This window comes from Hemitrygon akajei, chromosome 6 (assembly GCF_048418815.1).
Source record: "Hemitrygon akajei chromosome 6, sHemAka1.3, whole genome shotgun sequence".
NCBI lineage: Eukaryota > Metazoa > Chordata > Chondrichthyes > Myliobatiformes > Dasyatidae > Hemitrygon > Hemitrygon akajei.
This window is the reverse complement of record NC_133129.1, coordinates 5,095,508-5,115,365: the sequence shown is the minus strand read 5'-3', so window position 1 is coordinate 5,115,365 and position 19,858 is coordinate 5,095,508. Positions and strand designations below refer to the sequence as shown.

Genomic DNA, 19,858 nt, shown 5'->3' with positions numbered 1-19,858 from the left:
GTGGTGGGAAGAGGGAGTTCTAACAGGGGGCGCATATGGTCGGGATCAGGGCCAATGACCCCGTTTTCCACGACATACCCAAGGATAGTGAGTCGGGTGGTTCCGAACACACACTTGTCCCTGTTATAAGTAAGGATCAAGGCTTTGGCCACTTGGAAAAATCGTTGGAGGTTGGCGTTGTGATCCGGCCAGTCGTGACCACAGATGGTGATATTATCCAGATAGGGAAATGTGGCCTTCAGTTGGCACTGGTCCACCATCCGGTCCATTTCCCTCTGGAAGACAGAGACACCATTTGTGACACCGAAGGGGACGTGCAGGAAGTGATAGAGCCTGCCGCCCGCCTCGAAGGCGGTATGGGGGCGATCCTCTGGGCGGATGGGGAGCTAGTGATAAGCGGATTTCAGATCTATTGTCGAGTACACCTTGTACTGAGCTATCTGATTGACCATATCCGTGATGCGGGGTAGGGGGTACGCGTCAAGCTGCGTGAACCTATTGATGGTCTGGCTATGGTCCACGACCATCCTATTTTTTTGCCCGGTCCGAACAACAACCACCTGGGCCCTCCAAGGACTTGTGCTTGGCTCAATGATCCCCTCCCCGAGCAGCCACTGCACCTCTGACTGAATGAAGGCCCTGTCCCCCACGCTGTACCTTCTGCTTTTAGTTGCCACAGGTTTACAGTCGGGGTCAGGTTGGCGAACAGCGATGGGGGAGGGATCTTGAAGGTGGAGAGGCTGCAAGTGGTGTCAGTAGCACAGCTGTCGGCATGGTGCTGGGTGGGATGTGTGGGTCGGTGTGTGTGTGTGGTCAGTAGCGGGGTATATGGCGAAGTCCCACCAAACTGAGGATTCCTGACAGTGAGTGGTGGGAGGGGCCCGTCATATGACATAGTCACACTTTCAAGGTGGCTCTGGAAGTCCAGCCTCAATAGCACAGGCGCGCACAGTTGAGGTGTGACCAGTAGCGCAAAGTCCCGATATTCTGTGCCCTGCACCACCAATGTCGCTACACAACCCACCTGGATGTCTGTGGAATGCGACCCAGAAGCCATGGTGACCCTCTGGCCTACCGGTCGTTTCATGAGTCTGCAGCGTTGCACCGTGTCCGGGTCAATAAAACTCTCAGTGCTGCCCATGTCAAACAGGCAGCTAGTCCTGTGCCCCTCCACCAGGATGTCCATCATTGACCTTGCAAGCTGGTGTGGGGCGCTTTGGTCGAGGGTTACGGAGGCCAGAGTTGAACTGCCGTCTTGGTGCCCGGTAAGCACCGGTGGGTTGGGGGCGGGGCGAGGTGGCACCGACAAAGATGGCCGCCCCCATCCGGGCAGGCAAGATGGCGGCGACCAAGATGGTGGCCCCCATGCCACACACGCAGCACTGCCCGACCCCGCTCGTGGTTTAGACTTACAGACCTTGGCGAAATGGCCCTTCTTCCCGCAGCTGGAGCAGGTAGCTTCTCGGGCCGGGCAGCGTTTTCGGGGGTGCTTTTCGAGTCCACAGAAGTAGCACTGCACGGACTTGCGACCGGTAGCAGCTGTGGTCAGGTTCAGGGAGTTCGTGGAATCGTGACTGGCAGCGGCGTTGGCGAATTTGCTCACGGGAACCGGCGGGGTCTGAGGTGTCCACGGGACCGGCAGGGGATCGCGCGGCTGGACAGCGTCAGCATTGTGCAGAGCGGCCTCCAGCGTGTCGGCCGTCTCGATCGCCGAGCGTAGAGTAAGATCGGCATTTTCCAGCAGCCGCTGGCACACGTACACTGACCTGATCCCTGTAACAAAGGCGTCTCATACGAGGAGCTCCGAATGCTGCTCTGCCTTGAGAGCTTTGCAGTCGCAATTCCGCACGAGTGTCTGTAGGGCTCGGAGAAACTCGGCGCTCGACTCTCCAGCCCACTGTCGTCGTGTAGCTAAGCGATGTCTTGCATAGACGGTGTTCACTGGCCGCAAGTACTGTCTTTTGAGGGCGTCCAGTGCCCCTTGGTAGGTCGGCAGGTCTCTGATAAGTGAGTAAACTTTCGGGGTGACCCTTGAGAGGAGAATTCTGTGCATAACAGTGGGCTCAGTCGCACGAACCTCCTCCAAGTATGATTGGAAGCATGCAAGCCAGAGTTCAAAGGCAAGAGCTGCTTCAGGGGCTTGGGGGTCCAAGTCCAATTTTTCCGGACGTAAAATACTTTCCATGTTTTAAAACTTCCAGTCAATAAAATTGATGCACCATCAATAACTCTCTGAGACGTGAGGCGAGATATAGGCTTTTATTGACTGGAAGAAAGAACAAGCAGTAATTGACCAGCATACTACATCCTGGAGACTGAGGGCTGGGCTCAGGCCTCAATCGCCTTTATACCGGGGTCTGTGGGAGGAGCCGCAGGAGCAGTCAGCAGGGGGGCGTGTCCAGACAGGTATATGTAGTTCACCACAGTTCCCAAAGCTCATTACCTTTCGTTTATCTGGATTAAACTCCATCTGCCATTTTTCAGGCAATTTCTCTGTTTCTCCTCACCTGGTCTTACCTATCAGCTGCCAGCTTGTATCTCCCCGACCCCCCTTCTCATTCTGGTACCTCCCCCACCTTCCCTTCCAGTCTTGATGAAGCGTCTCGGTCCAAAATGTCGACCGTTTACTTATTTACACAGATGCTGCCTGACCTGCTGAGCTCCTGCAGCATTCTTGTGTGTATTGCTCTGGATTTCAGGCATCTGTAGAGTCTCTTGTGCTTAAGATTTTGAAGTCTGAAAGCATGTACCTCCAGGCTCAAGGACAGCTTCTACCTTACTGTTATCATGGCCCTTCATACACCAGAGATGAACTTTTGATCTCCCAAACCACCCCATCTTGGCCTTTGCACATTACTGTGACTTACACTGCTCTTTCTTGGTAACTGTGACAGTTTATTCTGCATCCTGTATTTCTTGTACTACCTCGATGTACTAATGTGTGGAATGATCTGTCTGGCTGGTGATGGAGGCAGATATCTTAGGGACTTCTGAGAGATTCTTAGGCACGTGGATAAAAGAAATGGCAGCAATGTTTCGCTACCAGATGAACTCAACGCCTTCGATGCCTGCTTTGAAAGGGAGAATACAACTACAGCTGTGAAGATCCCTGCTGCACCTGATGATCCTGTGATCTCTGTCTCAGAGACCGATATTAAACTGTCTTTAAAGAGAGTGAACCCTCGTAAGGCAGAAGGTCCAGATGGAGTACCGGGTAAGGCTCTGAAAACCTGTGCCAACCAACAAGTGGGAGTATTCGAGGACATTTTCAACCTCTCACTGCTACAGGCAGAAGTTCCCACGTGCTTCAAAAAGTACCTAAGAAGAACAATGTGAGCTGCCTTAATGGCTAAGATCAAGTGGAGTTCCCTTGGGACACGCGACGATCGGAAGGCGGAGAAGGTTTTTGCGCTGACGCAGGGGTGGATCCTAATGCTGATTGGCTCCTAATCTAACACCCCTTTCCAGTGACAACAACGACAGTCAGTGGTGAAGAGGATGGCTGAAGAGAACAGCGCATCGGCCCGAGGCCTGGGCATCAGGAACACTGTCCGGCTGTCAGTGCGACGCCAGAGCGAGGGCAATGGATTTACCAGAGTGACCTTCATCCAGAAGGTCCTGATGGACTGTTGCGGTTTCACGATCGATGACATCTACTGCGTCCAGGACTTTGCTGGGTCCTTCGATGTCACCTTCCGACGACCCGCAGGGTGGCAGAAGCTGCTCCAGCTGTTCCAGGAGAAGGGGAGAGAGGCGCCGCTGTCGCTGCTGCACAGCACAGCCCCTCTTCGCTGCCGCACAGCAGGAACGGACTGCCACCGTGCACATGTTCAACCCGTACGTGCCGGTGGCCGACGTCCTTACATTCCTCGCTCGGTACGTGGAGAGCGTAGGAGCTTGTCTGGACGTGAAGGACAGCCTGGGATGCTGGACAAGCAAACGGCAGGTGAAGGTGAAGCTGAAGGTCGACTCCAATGGCTGCGTCGTCCACCCGCCCTCGGTCTTCGCCATCGGAGGGAACCGAGGCTACCTGATCTACGCCGGGCAGCCCAGGGTGAGCCGCATCTGCGGCAAGGCGGGGCACGTCGCAGCCCAGTGCAGAGCGATAATCTGCAGAAACTGCAAGGTGGAGGGCCACCTCACCAAGGACTGCACGCAGGCCAAGTCCTGCAGTCTCTGCGGAGACACCGACCACCTGTACAGGGCCTGTCCGAAACGTGCCGGCACCTATGCACAGGGGACCGGGGAGGTGCTGGCACTGGAAGGGCCCCGGCAGGATCGGATGTACCTGTCACTCCCGCAGTGGCAATGCCCGAAACAACGGAAGACACCAGCAGAGAAGGTGCAGCCACCCCGAGAGCCCCCTCCCCCTTGCAGACCCGCCACAGGAAAAGGAGGAGGAGTCCATGGAGGAGGGGAGAGCAGAGGGGGAGGAAGGCTGGAGCGTTGTGGGCAAACGAAAGAAGGTCCAAAAAGCTCCGGCCAAACGACAGAGGGTGGAATAGAAGGAGCATGTGAAGAGAAAGGCAGGGGACCGCGCAGCCTGCAGCAACCTGTCCACTTCAGACGAGGAAGGAGTTGGGGGAGGCCAGCAGCAGCCCCAGAAGATGAAGTGGCGGACAGAGCCGGTGGAGAGGAGGAGAGAGAGTGAGGAAAGTCTGCTGGCCACCCCCCAAGGACAAGCACAGGAGGCGGAGACCACCAGAAACCCCCAGCTCCGGGAACCCGGGAGCAGAGCCACGTATGGCGCCTCGCAGCCTGAAGAGGCAGCAGGCCTGGGAGACACCAAGCCCCCAGGCACAGAACAGGAACTGCCACACCCAGGGGAGAATAACCTGCAGTTCCTGAGCCCACAGAAGGTGAAGAAGGCCTTCACAAAGGCCGTGGGCATGAGGGCTCAGGACTGCGAAGGTAAGGACAGTGTGCTTCTGAAATAAAGAACTTTAAATGGCGGACATTTCACTGGCATCTGTCAATGTGCGCAGTCTGAAGAGTACCGGGCGATGCTCTAGTATTTGGACACGGTAAAGGCTGATGTGACCTTCCTGCAGGAGTGCGGACTGCCACACCTCCGCATCTACCGGAGGCGGTCACGTTGGTGGACCCGGGGTTTGTCGGTGTGGTCGGGGGGCAACGACGGTCGCGCTTCCGGCCTGGGGATTCTGCTACGGGGAGGCAACTTCGCAATCACCCGAGTCAAAGAGGTGGTTGCCGGGCGCCTCCTGGTAGCAGACGTCAAATACCGGGGCACTCCGCTCCGGCTGATCCCCGGTGCGGAGCGAGCGGCTCCCACCGCTGCTGGTGACGGCCCGGCCGGTCGTTGTGGCCGGAGACTTCAACTGCACCATCGATGCGGCTGGACGATCCGGCAGGCTGGACAGTACCTCCAGACTCCTGATGGACACGGTAAAGACAGCCAAGCTGTGCGACGCCTTCGGCGACCCCACAGGTGGAGCTCAGCCGCAAGCCACCTGGACACGATCGGACGGCTCAGCCCGCTCCCGGATCAACTTCCTCTTCCTGTCAGAGTCCCTCACGGTCAGAACCACTGACATCACGCCGGTGCTCTTCTCTGACCACTGCCACCTGCGGGAGGACCGGAAGGCAGGGAGGGGGACGTGGAAGCTGAACGTCAAGCTGTTGACCCCAGAGAACATCGAGGAACCAGAGAAGGAGTACACGGGTTGGAGAACCTTGAAAGCCTTCTTTGATTCCCCGGTTCACTGGTGGGAAGCTACCCAGGAGAACATCAAGAGGTTCTTCATCCGCAAGGGTATCCAGAAAGCAAGGCAGGGGCAGAGGGAACTGCGTAAACTCCAGAGTTGCAGCAACTCCTCCTTCTGCAGTCGAGGGGGGTGGATGTCAGGGAGGAACTGTGGGGGGGGGTGGATGTCAGGGAGGAACTGCGGGGGGGGGTGGATGTCAGGGAGGAACTGCGGGGGGGGTGGATGTCAGGGAGGAACTGCGGGGGGCGGGGTGGATGTCAGGGAGGAACTGCGGGGGGGGTGGATGTCAGGGAGGAACTGCGGGGTGGGGGGGGGTGGATGTCAGGGAGGAACTGCGGGAGGTGAAGGGTCAGCAGGCCCAGCACTTTGCCGCCGAATCCTCCAAGATCATCTTCCGATCGAGGGTCCAAACCGTGGAGCAGGACGAGACGTGCTCACGATTCTTCTTCCAAAAGGTGCACAGGGGGAGCTCTGTGATCCACAACCTTACGGAAGAGGACTGCTCAGCCGCGTCCTCGCAGACAGACATACTGAGGATCTGCAGGCCCTTCTATGCCAGTCTGTACGGAGAAAAGGCCACAGACTCCACAGCCTCCCGCAACTTCCTGTCGTCTATTACGGCAAGCGGGAGAGTCTGGAGCAGCCACTGACCCTGGACGAGCTGACTGGCTCCGTCCGTTCCTTTGAGTCGGGTAGGACTCCCGGAAGCGACGGTTTACCGGTCGAGTTGTATTCGGCTTTGTGGAACCGGATGGGCCCCGACCTGCTGGAAGTGTACAACGCTACACTCCTGGCAGGCAGCATGTCAGAACCCATGCGGAAGGGCATCATCACCCTCATCTACAAGCAGAAGGGGGAGAGGGAAGACATTAGAAATTGGAGGCCCATCTCACTCCTGAATGTGGACTACAAGATCCTGTCCAAGGCTATCGCCGACCGGGTCAAGTCTGCTCTGGAGCAGGTGATCCACCCGGACCAAACCTGTGCTGTACCGGGCAGGAAGATCTCAGACAGCCTCGCGCTGCTGAGGGACACCATCGCCTACGTGCAGGACAGGGGAGTGGACACCTGCCTGGTCAGCTTGGACCAGGAGAAAGCCTTCGACAGGATATTGCACACGTACATGGCGGATGTACTCTCCAAAATGGGATTTGGAGAGGGAATCTGGAATTGGATCAAACTGCTCTACACGGACATCTGTAGCACGGTCCAGGTCAACGGGTGGGAAACAGACAGCTTCCCTATCAGGTCTGGAGTCAGGCAGGGCTGCCCTCTCTCCCGTCTTGTTCATGTGTTGCATGGAACCCTTTGCCGAAGCCATCAGGAGGGATGGGGGCATAAGAGGGGTGACGCTGCCAGGCAGTGGAGGGACCCAAGTCAAAACCTCCCTGTACATGGACAACGTTACTGTCTTCTGCTCTGATCCGAGGTCAGTTCGCAGTCTGAGCAGCATCTGCGAACAGTTCGAGCAGGCCAGGGTCAACCGCACGAAGAGCGAAGCCATGCTCTTTGGCAACTGGCCCAACCGATCCAGCGTCCCTTTCACCATCAGGGCTGATCACCTGAGGGTGTTGGGGATCTGGTTCGGAGGGGCCGAGGCGTGCAACAAGAACTGGCAGGAGCGGACTGCCAAGGTGAAACAGAAACTGGGGCTGGGGAGAGGGTGCTCCCTATCGATAGCGGGCAAGAACCTGGTCATCAGGTGTGAGGTGCTCTCAGGGCTGCTGTACTTGGCGCAGGTGTGGCCAGTCCCCCGCTCCTTCAGCTCGGAAATCACCCGAGCCGTCTTCAGATTCGTCTGGGGATCCAAGATGGAGCGGGTCAGACGGACCACCATGCACAAGTCCTTGGACAACGGGGGCAAAAACGTCCCCAATGTCGCCCTCACCCTGATGGCCAGCTTCATGTCTGGCTGCATCAGGTTGTGTGTGGATCCCAGGTACGTGGGCACCAAGTACCACTATGTGCCCGGGTTCTACCTGTCGCCCTGGCTACGAAGGACGGGTCTGGCCCCTTTCCCGCACAACACCCCTGTCAGCTGGTCATTGCCGCCATACCTGTCCTTCTTTCAGGTCAACGCCTTTGACCACAGGGCCATCAGGCAGTGGTCAGCACGTAAGGTCCTGCAGGTACTGCAGGAGAAGGACGCGATGGACACAGTGGGCTGGTTCCCTGAGCAGACCGTCCAGTTCATCTGGCAAAATGCCTCATCGCCAGACCTCACCAACAGGCACCAAGACCTTGCCTGGCTGGCGGTGAGAGGGGCCCTCCCAGTCCGATCCCTCCTGTACGCCCGGAACGTCGTCTCCACATCCCTCTGCCCACGGGAGGACTGCAGTGAGGAGGGGTCGGTGACCCACCTCTTTGCACACTGTGGGTTCGTGGAGAAGGTGTGGAGGAGGATGGAAGGGGCTGTGTCGAGGTTCATCCCCGGCAGCTGCGTAACAGAGGACTCTCTGATCTACGGGCTGTTCTCGGGCACGCACACCGAGACCAACACGCGGTGCTGCTGGCAGATCATCAACTCAGTCAAAGACGCTCTTTGGTCGGCCTGAAACTTGATGGTCTACCAGCACACGGAGATGTCCGTGGGGGAATGCTGCCGACTGGCACATTCTCGGCTGCAGGAGTACGTGCTGAGGGACGCACTCAAACTCGGTGAAGCCACCGCAAGGGCCCGGTGGGGAAGGACCACAGTCTAGGGTTCTTCTCCCGTCGGAGTTCAGGGGTGGGGGGTTGGGGGTATACCCCCTGAATGTAAATATGAAAGAACAAAGTGCCACGTGGGTGACAAAACATTAGAACTTTGAAAATGTAAAGACAGTAATGGTACCAACTGTAAAGAATTGAAAGTCTTTGAATGGTTATTGTATATAATTTTATTTTGGAATAAAGTATATTTTGTTTAATAAAAAAAATACTATCGTCCGGTAGCACTCACATCGACAGTAATGAAATGCTTTGAGAGGTTGGTCATGACGAGACTGAACTCCTGTCTCAGCAAGGAACTGGACCCATTGCAACTTGCCCGTCACCACAATAGGTCATCAGCAGATGCAATCTCAATGGCTCTTCACACGGCCTTAGATCAACTGGACAACACAAACACCTACGTCAGGATACTGTTCATCGACTAATACCATCATTCCCACAATCCTGATTGAGAAGTTGCAGAACCTGGGCCTCTGTACCTCCCTCTGCAATTGGATCCTCGACTTCCTAACTGGAAGACCACAACCTGTGCGGATTGGTGATAACATATCCTGCTCACTGACGATCAATACTTGTGCACCTCAGGGGTGTGTGCTTAGCCCACTGCTCTACTCTCTAGATACCCATGACTGTGTGGCTAGGCATTGCTCAGATACCATCTATAAATTCGCTGATGCTACAACCATTGTTGGTAGAATCTCAGGTGGTGATGAGAGGGTGTACAGGAGTGAGATATGCCAACTAGTGGAGTGGTGCCACAGCAACAAGCTGGCACTCAACGTCAATAAGGTTGACTTTGCTGCATCCAAGCGTGCTACCATCTTACCGGAAGAACCCTGCTCTCACATTCTCACTGTGACCGCACGAGTTTTCTCTAAGTACTCCAGTTCCCTCTCATGTGGCAACAACGGCGGGCTGCCCTCAGCACAATGCTGGCTGATCTGATTTGATGCAAACAACACATTTCACGGTATGTTTTGATGTACATGTGACAAATGAAGTTAACAGTCTGAATCCTCCAGCACAGAAGCTGCCTTCTTCAGTTCCCCTCCACCACGCTGTACGTGACACCCAAGTATACTTAATCCCATTTCCCAGTATTTGGCCCTATCTCTCATCACCTTTTCTAGCCAAATACCTGTCTAAATGTCTTTGTAAACATTGTAATCACATCTGTCTTCACCACCTCCTCTGGCAGCATATGCCAGATAATCACCATTCTCCGTGTGAAAAACCCACCCCTCTTGCCTTCAATCTGCCCTCTTGCTCTGGACTAATCTGCCCAAGGGGGTGACACGGTAGCGTAACGGTTAGTGTAATGCTTTGCAGCACTGGTGACTGGGATTCAGTTCCCGCCTTTGCCTGTAAGGAGTTTGCACGTTTTTCCTGTGAACGTGTGGGTTTCCTCCGGCTGCTCCGGTTTCCCCAACACGTTTCAAAAAGACGTACGGGTTAGCGTTAGTAAATTGCGGGCAAGCTGTGTTGGCGCAGAGGTGTGGTGACACTTGTGACAGATAAAGCTAATCTGACGCTGTGGGTTGTTCATGCTGCTGCAAGGAAGCTTCTCAAAGTTTCTGGGCACACAGAGACAATAAACTCCACTTTGACATCAACAGGCATTATTTTTCCCCCAGGATTGATATGTTTAATACCAGGGGGCATTTCTGTGGGTAAGCCAATTGCTTGACTTGACTTGACTTGTACTGTTCTAAGTTCTATAGGTGACTCCAGACCCAGCAATGTGATTGGCTGTTAAGCGTCCTCAGTAATGGGTCATAAAACATGGGCATAAACTCCGACCTTGCCAGAGATTTGCCAATTCCAAAAGAAGAAAACACCAAAAAGGAGAGGGGGGAGGTGATGAGGGTGATCAGTCTCAGGGGGTTGAATGGCCTCTTCCTTATTTGTGGTCAGGTGGCAGAGAGGAAGAGAGCAGTGGTGCAGGAACGGGTTAAGGAACAAGGTCTTGCAGTCAGACGAGAGGGGATTAAAGGTCCCGAGACCACAGATGGATTTCAACATAATTTTATTTTTCACATTATAAAACCATACAAAATTAATTATTTTAAAACAATTGAACAGAAGTGTAAAAAAAAACATAAGAGCTGAATGGTACAATAAACACAAAGTGCTGGAGGAACTTCGCAGGTCAGGCAGTATCTATGGATAGGCAAAAACAGTCAACGTTTTGCCCACAGGTGTACACTGTTAAACTCTCACTGTGTAACCCAGTGCACCCCCACTGTATAACCCAGTGAACTGTACAGCCAGTGCAGCTCTCCCATACTAAGCAGATTACAATTGAACAAAATTCTGCAATGTGTAACCCCATTAAACACGGTACAAATTGCATCACCCCAATGGAATCATTCTCTCCTCAAAGGTATCAACATCTCTTTAATTAAAGTCCCTTCAACATGAACTGGGATGATCCCAGAAACCGCCACATTCCAAAGAACCAGGCCTTCGATCCCAGGCATCAACGTCCTTCCCTGTGAACACAATGGATCTCGGAGAAGCATTTCTTCACAGGAACCTCCTGAGGCAATAACCTCAAATTTAACTTGTCACTTCTTGCTTCATCCCCCTCCCCCACCTTCTTATTCTGGCATCTTCCCCCTTCCTTTCCAGTCCCAATGAAGGGCCTTGGCCTGAAACTGTGACTTTTTATTCTTCTACAGAGATGCTGCCTGACCTGCTAAGTTCCTCCAGCATTTTCTGCACGTTGCTCTGGATTTCTGACGTCGGCAAATCCCTTGTGTTTGTGCTGAATGGTACAAAATCAGTTTTAAAAAATTACAGAAGCTGAATATAAAATATAAGTGCTGAAGCTACCTGTCTGACCAGCTCATCATGGTCCACTGGGGGAGAATAGTTAGAAACACAGGTATTTACTAAACCGGAAAAAATCCCCAAAAGGTCTGCAGAGGGAGCAAAGGGTCAGGCCCACAGCCGGTGGAAGCTCCCCCAAATGAGCGTGGAAGAGAGGGGCAAACACTTCACCAGTGCCCAAGTCCCAGGGCAGGTGGTAGGAAGGACAAGGAGCCCATGTGCCCGCTGTACCCCTCCCACCTGTAATGAGTAGCACCAGTCAGCATCAATTGCAGCATTAAAGGAACATTCATTAATCGGTATTCACATTGTCCTGGGGGCAAGTCCTCTGCCCCCGCAAGGGGACACTTCAAGTGAGGAATGCGGGGGGGGGGGGGGTCACATTTCACTAGGACCACTGCCCTATCCCATGGTTGGCGGTCCAAGCCCAGTCCCCTCTCCAAGGGGGATTAGAGTGGCAGGGGCAGGAGAGAGAGGAGATACACAGCACCTGGAACTCAACGAAGATAGCAGTGTAAAATCAAGTGGCAGTGAATAAGCCTTGGAAGATTAGAGATGTTACAGGGACAGTGGAGTTACATAGAGTGAAGCTCCCTCTACACTGTCCCATCACACACTCCCAGGGTTAGACACAGAGTGAATTTCCAAGCCCAGACAACTATTGGACTCACTGGTATGGTCTCTAATTCACTGTCACTTGAATGTGGGGTGGGTGCTGGCTTTATGAACTCTGGACCAACCTCATGGGGTCTGTGGGTCAGAAGCTGGAGGAAAGGGTCTTTGAGGAGAGGGGAGGAACATAAGAGAGGGAGATCTGCTACATTCTCAATTATATGGGCAACATTGGTAGAAGAACTGATTAACAGAAGGAAGGATCTGGGAAGTCTCCAGGCCACAGTCTCTCCTCAGTTCTGCCTTTTCCTGCAGAAGGAAGAGGAAGATTCAGTCAGTGGATTTGTTCCTCCCATGTTAGCCAGCACAATATTGTGGGCCAAATGGCCTGTACAGATCTGTTATGTTGTTTGTGCATTCAGTGCTGAGACCTACTCCTCCCACCAACCTGGGCAATGCCATGCAGTGGGTGCTGGGTGATGGAGGTGATGGGAGGGCGAGGGGGGCAGGTGGGGAATAGATAGTAACAATGGGGAGAGGTTCTGTGGGAGGGACCCTGGGTGGGTGATTCAAAATGGTGGAGTGAGAGCGACAAGCATTATGAAGAGCGGTCGAAGTGAGGGTGGGTGCAGAGGTCTCACCAGTCCAATAGGAACAGGTGGCCAGAAAAGGAGGCTCAGGGATGGAGAGAGGAGTGCAGAGCAGGAGAGGAAGAGGGGGTGAAAGGGGAGCTGGGAAGGAGGAGGGTGTGGAGGGCGGCCCAGTTAGCAAGTCTGGAAGCCTGAGGCCCGATATCAGAGTCTGCGAGTCTGGGCCAGGGTCTGGAGGCTGAAGCCAAGAAGCAGCTTTAACCTGGGGTGAGTGGGAGGGGAGATGAGTGGACGGCTGCGTGTCGTTGTTGCTCTGTTGTAACTATGGGCATGTTACATGACACTTGCAGGAGGTCCCCAGCACATCCCTAGGCTGCGTTGGTTGTTACAGCAGACAGCGTATTTCACTGTGAGTCTTGATGTATGTGTGATCAATATGCTAATTAGAAGCTGAAAGGATGTTCGGAGAGGGTCACGGACTGAGAGTGAAAGAGCAGATGAGTGGACAGAACATGAGGAGGGGGAATGGTAGGGAAAGGATGAGGGGCTGAGGGGAGAGGGGAGGAGGATGTGGGAAAGGAGAGATGGGATGTGGTAGGGAAAGCAGAGGTTGTGGAGGGGAGAGGGGAGGATGTGGAGGAGAGAGGGGAGAGGGGGCTGTGTAACTGGCCACGAGTTGAAGGTGATAAAGGCCTTACCGGCGACTCAATTTCTTCATTTTCCTGTCCACGGCTTTCTTCAGTTTAATCACCCATCCCGCCGTAGAAGGGGAACAGAGGGTTTTGTTCTTCTTGGTCTTGAACCTGTGGCAAAGGTGACATCACCAAGGTTAGTCGCTCTCTCCAAGGGCTGATCTTCCCGGAGATTCCTACGTCCCTCCTTGCCTTCCCTCTTCCCTTCCCACTGCCCAACTGGAGCACGTCTCAGGCAAGCTCCTTCCGCCCTGGCCTTTCGTCCCACCCCCGCCTCCCTTTGGAAAATTGCGATGGGGAACGAGGAGTCAGTACTCACGCAACAGCGTGGATGTTACATCCATTCCCAGGCTTCTGTATCTTGTAGGATCTCACCAAGCGGGCTGGGATTCTTTTTGGGCTTGTTGTAAGGCAGCAGTCGCTCACGCTCTTGATATTGTCGCTGGCTGGAAGATGAATAATCTCTGAGTTAGTGATCACAGGGTCATGGAATCTTACAGCAGGGAAACCGGCCCTTTGGCCCAACTGATCCATGCTGGCAAGGTGACTCTCTAAGGTCCCACCAGGGCAGTAGAAACCCCAGCATCAGAAGTTTCTTTCCCCATCCCCAAGCTTGCTGCTCAACCCAGATTCCAGCGTTTGGCATCTCCAGTTCCAAGGAATGCTCTCCTAATCCTCCAAATTAGTCTCAGATTCATAATCCAATTGAATATCACCAGCGTACATTGGGAAATTTGTTGTTTTGTGGCAGCAGTATATAATAATAAAAACTATAAATTATAATAAAAATATATATGAAATATAAAATTAAATCTGTAGTGCAAAATGTGAGAAAAATATTGAGGTAAAAACACAGGAGGTTCTGCAGATGCTGGAAGTCCAGACCAATACACACACAATGCTGGAGGAACTCAGCAGATCAGGCAGCACCTATGGAAATGAATAAACAGTTAACGTTTCATGCTAAGACTCTTCATCAGGACCAGGAAGGCAGAGGCAAGGTGTCAGAATAAAACGATGGGAAGGGGGGGAAGAAGGGCTAGCTAGCAGGTGGTAGGTGAAGCCAGGTGGGTGGGAAAGGTAAAGGGCTGGAGAAGAAGGAATCTGCAAGGAGAGGAGAGTGGACCATGGGAGAAGGGGAAGGAGGAGAAGAAGAGGCCAGTGTGCAGAATAGAAAGATAGTGAGGTAGACCTCTCCGCCACAAATCCGGTGACTACCCACCCTTCCTGACCATTACTTATACCCCGAGGAGAATGAGAGAAGGCTACTGACCTTGAGAAATGCTCCACAAAGCAGCAACGGCGGAGAGCAGGAATAAGGCAGCAGGCACCGTCTTCATGGTGGGGTGGGATGTGGATGGCAGCCCCCAGGCACGTTTGATTTCAAGTACTTCTCTTTCTGTCTCCCTCTGAGCAGAGACCTCTTCTGTTCTCTGCTGTTTCCCTGTCAGCCTCTGGTATTTATACAGTCAAATCAGATTTTTTTTTCTTGAACTGTCAGACTACTTGGCAACCTTTGATTATTTATCTTGGCACAAGTTCAAAGCGAAGTTCCAAGTTACAAAACTCTGTTCCAATTTGCCTACCCCTACATTCCCAAAACTTTTTAACATGGATTTGTTTGTTCATATTTAATTCTTTGAGAAATTTATCTGTTAGAAACATAGAAAACCAACAGCACAATACAGGCTCTTCGGCTCACAAAGTTGTGTCAGACATGTCCTTATCTTAGAAATTACTAGGCTTACCTATAGCCTCCTATTTTTCTAAGCTCCATGTACCTATCCAAAAGTCTCTTAAAAGACCCTATGGTATCCAACTCCCACTGTTGCCGGCAGCCCATTCCACGCACTCACCACTCTCTGAATAAAAAACTTACTCCTGACATCTCTTCTGTACCTGCTCCCCAGCACCTTAAATCCGTGTCCTCTTGTGACAACCATTTCAGCCCTAGGAAAAAGCCTCTGACTATCCACACAATCAATGCCTCTCATTATCTTATACACCTCTATCAGGTCTCCTCTCATCCTCCGTCACTCCAAGGAGAAAAGGCCGAGTTCACTCAACCTATTCTCATAAGGCATGCTCCCCAATCCAGGCCACATCCTTGTAAATCTCCTCTGCACCTTTTCTATGGCTTCCACATCCTTCCTGTAGTGAGGTGACCAGAACTGTGCACAGTACTCCAAGTGGGGTCTGACCAGGGTCCTATATAGCTGCAACATTACCTCTCGACTCCTAAATTCAATTCCACGATTGATGAAGGCCAATGCACCGTATGCCTTCTTAACCACAGAGTCAACCTGCACAGCATCTTTGACCGTCCTATGGACTTGGACCTCAAAATCCCTCTGATCCTCCACACTGCCAAGAGTCTTACCATTAATACTATATTCTGCCATCATATCTGACCTCAAAATGAATTACTTCACACTTATCTGGATTGAACTCCATCTGCCACTTCTCAGCCCAGTTTTGCATCCTATCATGTCCCGTTGTAACCTCTGACAGCACTTCACAGCACCTCCAACCTTTATGTCATCAGCAAACTTACTAACCCATCCCTCCACTTCCTCATCCAAGTTATCTATAAAAATCACGAAGAGTAAGGGTCCCAGAACAGATCCCTGAGGCACTCTACTGGTCACCGATCTCCATGCAGAATATGACCTGTCTACAACCACTCTTTGCCTTCTGTAGGCATGCCAGTTCTGGATCCACAAAGCAATGTCCCCTTGGATCCCATGTCTCCTTACTTTCTCAATAAGCCTTGCATGGGGTACCTTATCAAATGCCTTGCTAAAATCCATATACACTACATCTACTACTCTTCTTTCATCAATGTGTTTAGTCACATCCTCAAAAAATTCAATCAGGCTCATAAGGCACGACCGGCCCTTGACAAAACCATGCTAACTACTCCTAATCATATTATGCCTCTCCAAATGTTCATAAGTCCTGCCTCTCAGGATCTTCTCCATGAACTTACCAACCACTGAGGTAAGACTCACTGGTCTATAATTTCCTGGGCTATCTCTACTCTCTTTCTTGAATAAGGGAACAACATCCACAACCCTCCAATCTTCCGGAACCTCTCCCGTCCCCATTGATGATGCAAAGATCATCGCCAGAGGCTCAGCAATCTCCTCCCTCACCTCCTACAGTAGCCTGGGGTACATTTCATCCGGTCCCGGCAACTTATCCAACTTGATGCTTTCCAAAAGATCCAGCACATCCCCTTTCTTAATATCTACATGCTGAAGCTTTTCAGTCCACTGCAAGTCATCACTACAATCACAAAGATCCTTTTCCATAGTGAATACTGAAGTGAAGTATTCATTAAGTACCTCTGCTATTTCCTCCAGTTCCATACACACTTTCCCACTGTCACTCTTGATTGGTTCTATTCTTTCACGTCTTATCCTCCTGCTCTTCACATACTTGTAGCATGCCTTGGGGTTTTCCTTAATCCTGCCCGTCAAGGCCTTCTCATGGCCCCTTCTGGCTCTCCTAATTTCCTCTTAAGCTCTTTCCTATTAGCCTTATAATCTTCTAGATCTCTAACATTACCTAGCTCTCTGAACCTTTTGTAAGCTTTTCTTTTCTTCTTGACTAGATTTACAACAGCCTTTGTACACCACAGTTCCTGTACCCTACCATAACTCCCCTGTCTCATTGGATCATACCTATGCAGAACTCCACATAAATATCCCCTGAACATTTGCCACATTTCTTCCATACTTTTCCCTGAAAACATCTGTTTCCAATTTAAGCTTTCAATTTCCTGCCTGATAGCCTCATAATTCCTCTTACTTCACTTAAACGCTTTTCTAACTTGTCTGTTCCTATCTCTCTCCAATGCTATTGTAAAGGAGATAGTGTGGCGACCCACTTCCTAGCGCACTCGAACCGGCTCACAAATAGCCAGCGCGCCGGCACAAAGGCCAGTCCCAAAAGGGCACCAGGTCTGCTTCACCAACAAAGGGAAAAGCCTGCATGGGACTGTGAGTACGTGTCCCCTACAGCATCCGCGCGCGGGACAGGACTGTGAATACGTGCCCCCTACAGCATCCGCACCCGGGGAGGGCGGGATCAGGGAGGCTTTAAAGCAAGGCTGTGAAGTTCGAATAAAATCTTCTTTAACTGCAGTTTACTGACTCCGTGTCGTTATTTCAGCACTGCGTGTAGCACACCGCTACAATTGGTGACCCCGACGGTCCAAACGATTTTTGGACCGGAGATGACCGACGCCGCATCTGTTCATGCGGTTTTGTTGAAACTGCCAAGCTTCTGGACGCTGCGACCTCGCCTATGGTTCCAGCAAGCAGAAGCCCAATTCCACGTTCAGCAGATAACCTCAGAGGACACACGTTACTACTACGTGGTGAGCTCCCTCGACCAGGACACAGCGGCCCAGGTTGAGGAGTTCGTACAGTCTCCCCCAGCGGACGGCAAATACACAGAATTCAAAGCCCTGCTCATAAGGACTTTCGGGCTCTCCCGCCGCGAGCGAGCTGCCTGTTTACTGCACCTGGATGGCTTAGGAGACAGGCCTCCATCAGCTTTAATGAATGAGATGTTGTCTCTGGCCGACGGACACACACCCTGCCTCATGTTTGAGCAGGCATTCCTGGAGCATCTGCCCGAGGACATACATCTGCTGCTGTCCGACGCAGATTTCAGCGATGCCCGGAAGGTGGCAGCCCAGGCAGACTTGCTGTGGAACGCCAAGAAGGGGAGTGGGGCGTCCATCTCACTGATCACCCAACCACGCTCCCAGCAGCAAACCAGACCAGGCCCAGCCGCAGAGCCCGCTAAACCCAGAGGCCGGGGTGTGGAGCCCAACGAACACTGGTGTTTCTACCACCAGCGGTGGGGCGCAGAAGCCCGCCGTTGTCGGCCCGCCCTGCCAGTTCCCGGGAAATGCCAGGGCCAGCCGCCGCTGATGGCTACGGCGGCTGGCCATCGGGATAGCCTCCTGTATGTGTGGGACAAGAGGTCGGGACGCCATTTTTTGGTCGACACCGGTGCCGAGATCAGCGTCTTACCTCCGATGAGTTACGACACCTGCAACAGGGCACCGGGCCCCCCCCCCCCCCCCGAGGGCCGTGAACGGCAGCGCAGTAAGGACCTACGGCTACAGTTCGGCTCCAGCCGGTTCACGTCGGACTTCACACTGGCCGCCGTAGCCCAACCACTTCTGAGTGCAGATTTTTTGCTGGCTTACAGCCTGCTGGTTGACCTGCCGAGGCAGAGGCTTGTCCATGCCGAGACCTTTCAGACGTTCTCCCTGGGAGAAGCCCAGTTGCCGGCCCCACACCTCGACTCCATCACGCTGTTCGACAACGACTTCACCAGAGTCCTGGCGGATTTCCCATCGGTTCTGGCACCGCAGTTCACGGCAGCCATGCCCCGACAGGGTGTACAGCACCACATCCCGGCCCAGGGACCACCCCTCCACGCCCATGCTCGGCAGCTTCCCCTGGACAAGCTCCGACTGGCGAAGGAGGAGTTCAAGAGGATGGAGGAATTGGGGATCATCTGGCGGTCCGACAGCCCATGGGCCTCCCCCCTGCACATGGTGCCCAAAGCGACAGGGGGCTGGAGACCATGCGGCGACTACCGCAGGCTGAACGAGGCTACCACACCGGACCGCTACCCTGTGCCGCACATTCAGGACTTTGCAGCAAACCTGCACGGCGCACGGATCTTCTCCAAGGTAGACCTCATCCGGGGATACCATCAAATCCCGATGCATCCGGACGATGTCCCCAAAACGGCACTCATCACCCTGTTTGGCCTTTTCGAGTTCCTCCGCATGCCGTTCGGCCTGAAGAATGCCACACAGACTTCCCAGCGGTTAATGGACGCGGTGGGATGCGACCTGGACTTCGCATTCATCTATTTGGACGACATCCTCATAGCCAGTAGCAGTCGTCAGGAGCATCTGTCCCATTTCCGTCAACTCTACGCCCGACTGAGTGAATACGACCTGACAATCAACCCGGCCAAATGCCAGTTCGGACTCGACACCATCGACTTCCTGGGCCACAGGATTACTAAAGATGGGGCGACCCCTCTGGCCGCTAAGGTAGACGCGGTCCGCCATTTCCCCCGACCCACCACAATCAAAGGCCTTCAGGAATTCGTAGGTATGGTCAATTTCTACCACCGCTTCCTCCCTTCAGCTGCCTGAATCATGCGCCCCCTGTTCGCCCTGATGTCGGGTCCGGGCAAGGACATTACCTGGGACGAGGAGTCTGCCACCGCTTTCATTAAAACGAAAGAAGCCTTGGCAAACGCCGCGGTGCTAGTGCACCCCAGAATGGACATCCCTGACGCCTCTAACACGGCAGTCGGTGGGGTACTGGAGCAACTCATCGCGGGCCGCTGGTAACCCCTGGCGTTTTTCAGCAAACACCTGCGGCCACCCGAGCTCAAATACAGTGCTTTCGACCAGGAGCTGTTGGTGCTATACCTGGCAATCCGGCATTTCAGGTACTTCTTAGAAAGTAGGCCCTTCACCGCGTTCACGGACCACAAGCCGCTTACCTTTACGTTCATGAAGGTGTCCGATCCCTGGTCGTCCCGCCAGCAGCGCCATCTGTCCTACATCTCTGAATACACGACGGATGTCCGGCATGTCTCGGGTAAGGACGATGTCGTGGTGGACGTGCTTTCTCGCCCTAACATT

General features: G+C 53.2%; 1 protein-coding gene across 1 annotated transcript; it reads right to left on the bottom strand.

The window, feature by feature from the left end:
* Positions 1-10,447: 10,447 nt before the first annotated feature.
* LOC140728824 (C-C motif chemokine 19-like) lies at positions 10,448-14,617 on the bottom strand. Its single transcript, XM_073047797.1, has 4 exons — positions 14,438-14,617; positions 13,484-13,610; positions 13,171-13,275; positions 10,448-12,191 (listed from the first exon to the last, which is right to left on the bottom strand). Exons 1-4 carry the CDS (start codon positions 14,502-14,504, stop codon positions 12,176-12,178), a joined length of 315 nt encoding a protein of 104 aa, XP_072903898.1. The 5' UTR covers positions 14,505-14,617; the 3' UTR covers positions 10,448-12,175.
* Positions 14,618-19,858: the final 5,241 nt, after the last annotated feature.